Source organism: Oncorhynchus tshawytscha, linkage group LG14 (genome assembly GCF_018296145.1).
Source record: "Oncorhynchus tshawytscha isolate Ot180627B linkage group LG14, Otsh_v2.0, whole genome shotgun sequence".
In the NCBI taxonomy this organism is placed as follows: Eukaryota; Metazoa; Chordata; class Actinopteri; order Salmoniformes; family Salmonidae; genus Oncorhynchus; species Oncorhynchus tshawytscha.
Window position 1 is genome coordinate 58,848,416 of NC_056442.1, and position 1,720 is coordinate 58,850,135.

General features: G+C 46.2%; 1 protein-coding gene across 1 annotated transcript in view; it reads left to right on the forward strand.

Annotated features, from left to right (window-relative positions):
- Positions 1 to 742: 742 nt before the first annotated feature.
- The window catches only part of spred3 (sprouty related EVH1 domain containing 3), a 43,558-nt gene continuing 42,580 nt past the window's right edge, over positions 743 to 1,720 (forward strand). Inside the window, exon 1 of the mRNA XM_042296586.1 lies at positions 743 to 994. Coding sequence (XP_042152520.1) covers positions 984 to 994 — 11 coding nt within the window. The 5' untranslated portion in view covers positions 743 to 983. The remainder of the gene's footprint in view (positions 995 to 1,720) is intronic.

Genomic DNA, 1,720 nt, shown 5'->3' on the forward strand with positions numbered 1-1,720 from the left:
GAGGGAGGGAGTGATTTAGAGAAGGGGAGAGAGTGATTTAGAGAGAGGTTGAGGGAGAGAGTGATTTAGAGAAAGGGTGAGGGAGGGAGTGATTTAGAGAAAGGTTGAGAGAGGGAATGATTTAGAGAGGGTGAGGGAGGGAGTGATTTAGAGAAAGGGAGGGGGAGGGAGTGATTTAGAGAAAGGTTGAGAGAGGGAGAGGGCGTGATTTAGAGACCTGGTGAGGGAGGGAGGGATTTAGAGAATGGGTGAGGGAGGGAGGGATTTAGAGAACGGCTCACCCGAGGGGGTGATTTAGAGAGAGGTTGAGGGAGTGTTTTAGAGAAAGGGAGGAAGAGGGAGTGATTTAGAGTAAGGTAGAGGGAGGGAGTGATTTAGGGAAAGGGTGAGAGAGAGAGAGAGAGAGGGAGTGATTTAGAGAAAGGTTGAGGGAGGGAGAGGGATTGATTTAGAGAAAGGGAGAGGGAGGGGGAGAGATTGATTTAGAGAACAGGTGAGGCAGGGAGTGATTTAGAGAACGGGTGAGGGAGGGAGTGATTTTTGATTGAGAGAACGGGTGAGGGAGGGAGTGATTTTGAGGGAGGGAGTGATTGAGAGAAAGAGGGAGGGAGAGGGAGTGATTTAGAGAAAGGGTGAGGGAGGGAGAGGGAGTGATTTACAGAACGGGTGAGGGAGGGAGGGAGAGGGAGTGATTTAGAGAACGGGTGAGGGAGGGAGTGATTTAGAGAAAGAGGGAGGGAGGATGCTACCGCTGCTGCCAGCGGAAAATGGCTGCTGCAACCCAAGTCCATCCTGATACACAGAAACGACGTAAAGGTGGAGAGAGAGAGAGACAAGGATTAGAAAATGAGAGCAGAGAGTGAGATAGAACGAGAGAGTGACAGAGTGAGGGTGTGAGTGTCCGCGTGTGTGTTCTGGCGAAGGGGGATCTAAAGGACAGGGATACCGGGGCAGGGAGCTCGAAGCAGCGGCTACACCGAGACATGGAGGGCGAGTAAGTCCTTATCTTTTTATTTCATACAATATTACACGAAATCAATTTAGCTTGGTCATTACATTAATCTCTGATAAACACCGATGTTACACAAGAAGGCAACCTCAGGATAGACAAAGGTACAGTCTATTGATATAGTTGAGGATAAACACCATTACGTAGTCTTGAATCAACAGTATACATCACATTCCCGATATATTCAAGCAAATATGTGATAAATATGTATATATGATTAGAGTTACATGGGGGCTACAATATTAAACGGTGTAAAGACAGGATTCAATACCTTATCAAAGACAACACGGCTTCTAATCGAATGATAAAAACTCACTGTGAGAAATACCAGGTAATAGTCACGCAGTGGCGAGGACTTCTATTTAACCGTTAAATAAATCAGTCAATGTGTAAAATGTGTTGGAAGAAATTGACAAAATATGGCGAGTTTTGGCCAAGCTCTCATTCACAGACACAGGATCCGGTAAACCTAGGGAGGGATGTTGGCGATGGGATTTTTTTTATCAACGCGTCTCGGGTTTCATTATGATTTTTAAAGCACAACTTTATGAATGAAATGTGATTTTTCTCTCGTCCTCTTCCTCAACCCCTCCTCTCCTTCCCTTTTCTCGTCGCCCCCTCCCCCATCTATCGCTCCCTCTTTCTATCCTCGCACCCACTCATCTCTCCTTTTTTCCCAAACGATTGCATTTTTTTCCTTCGAGATATTGC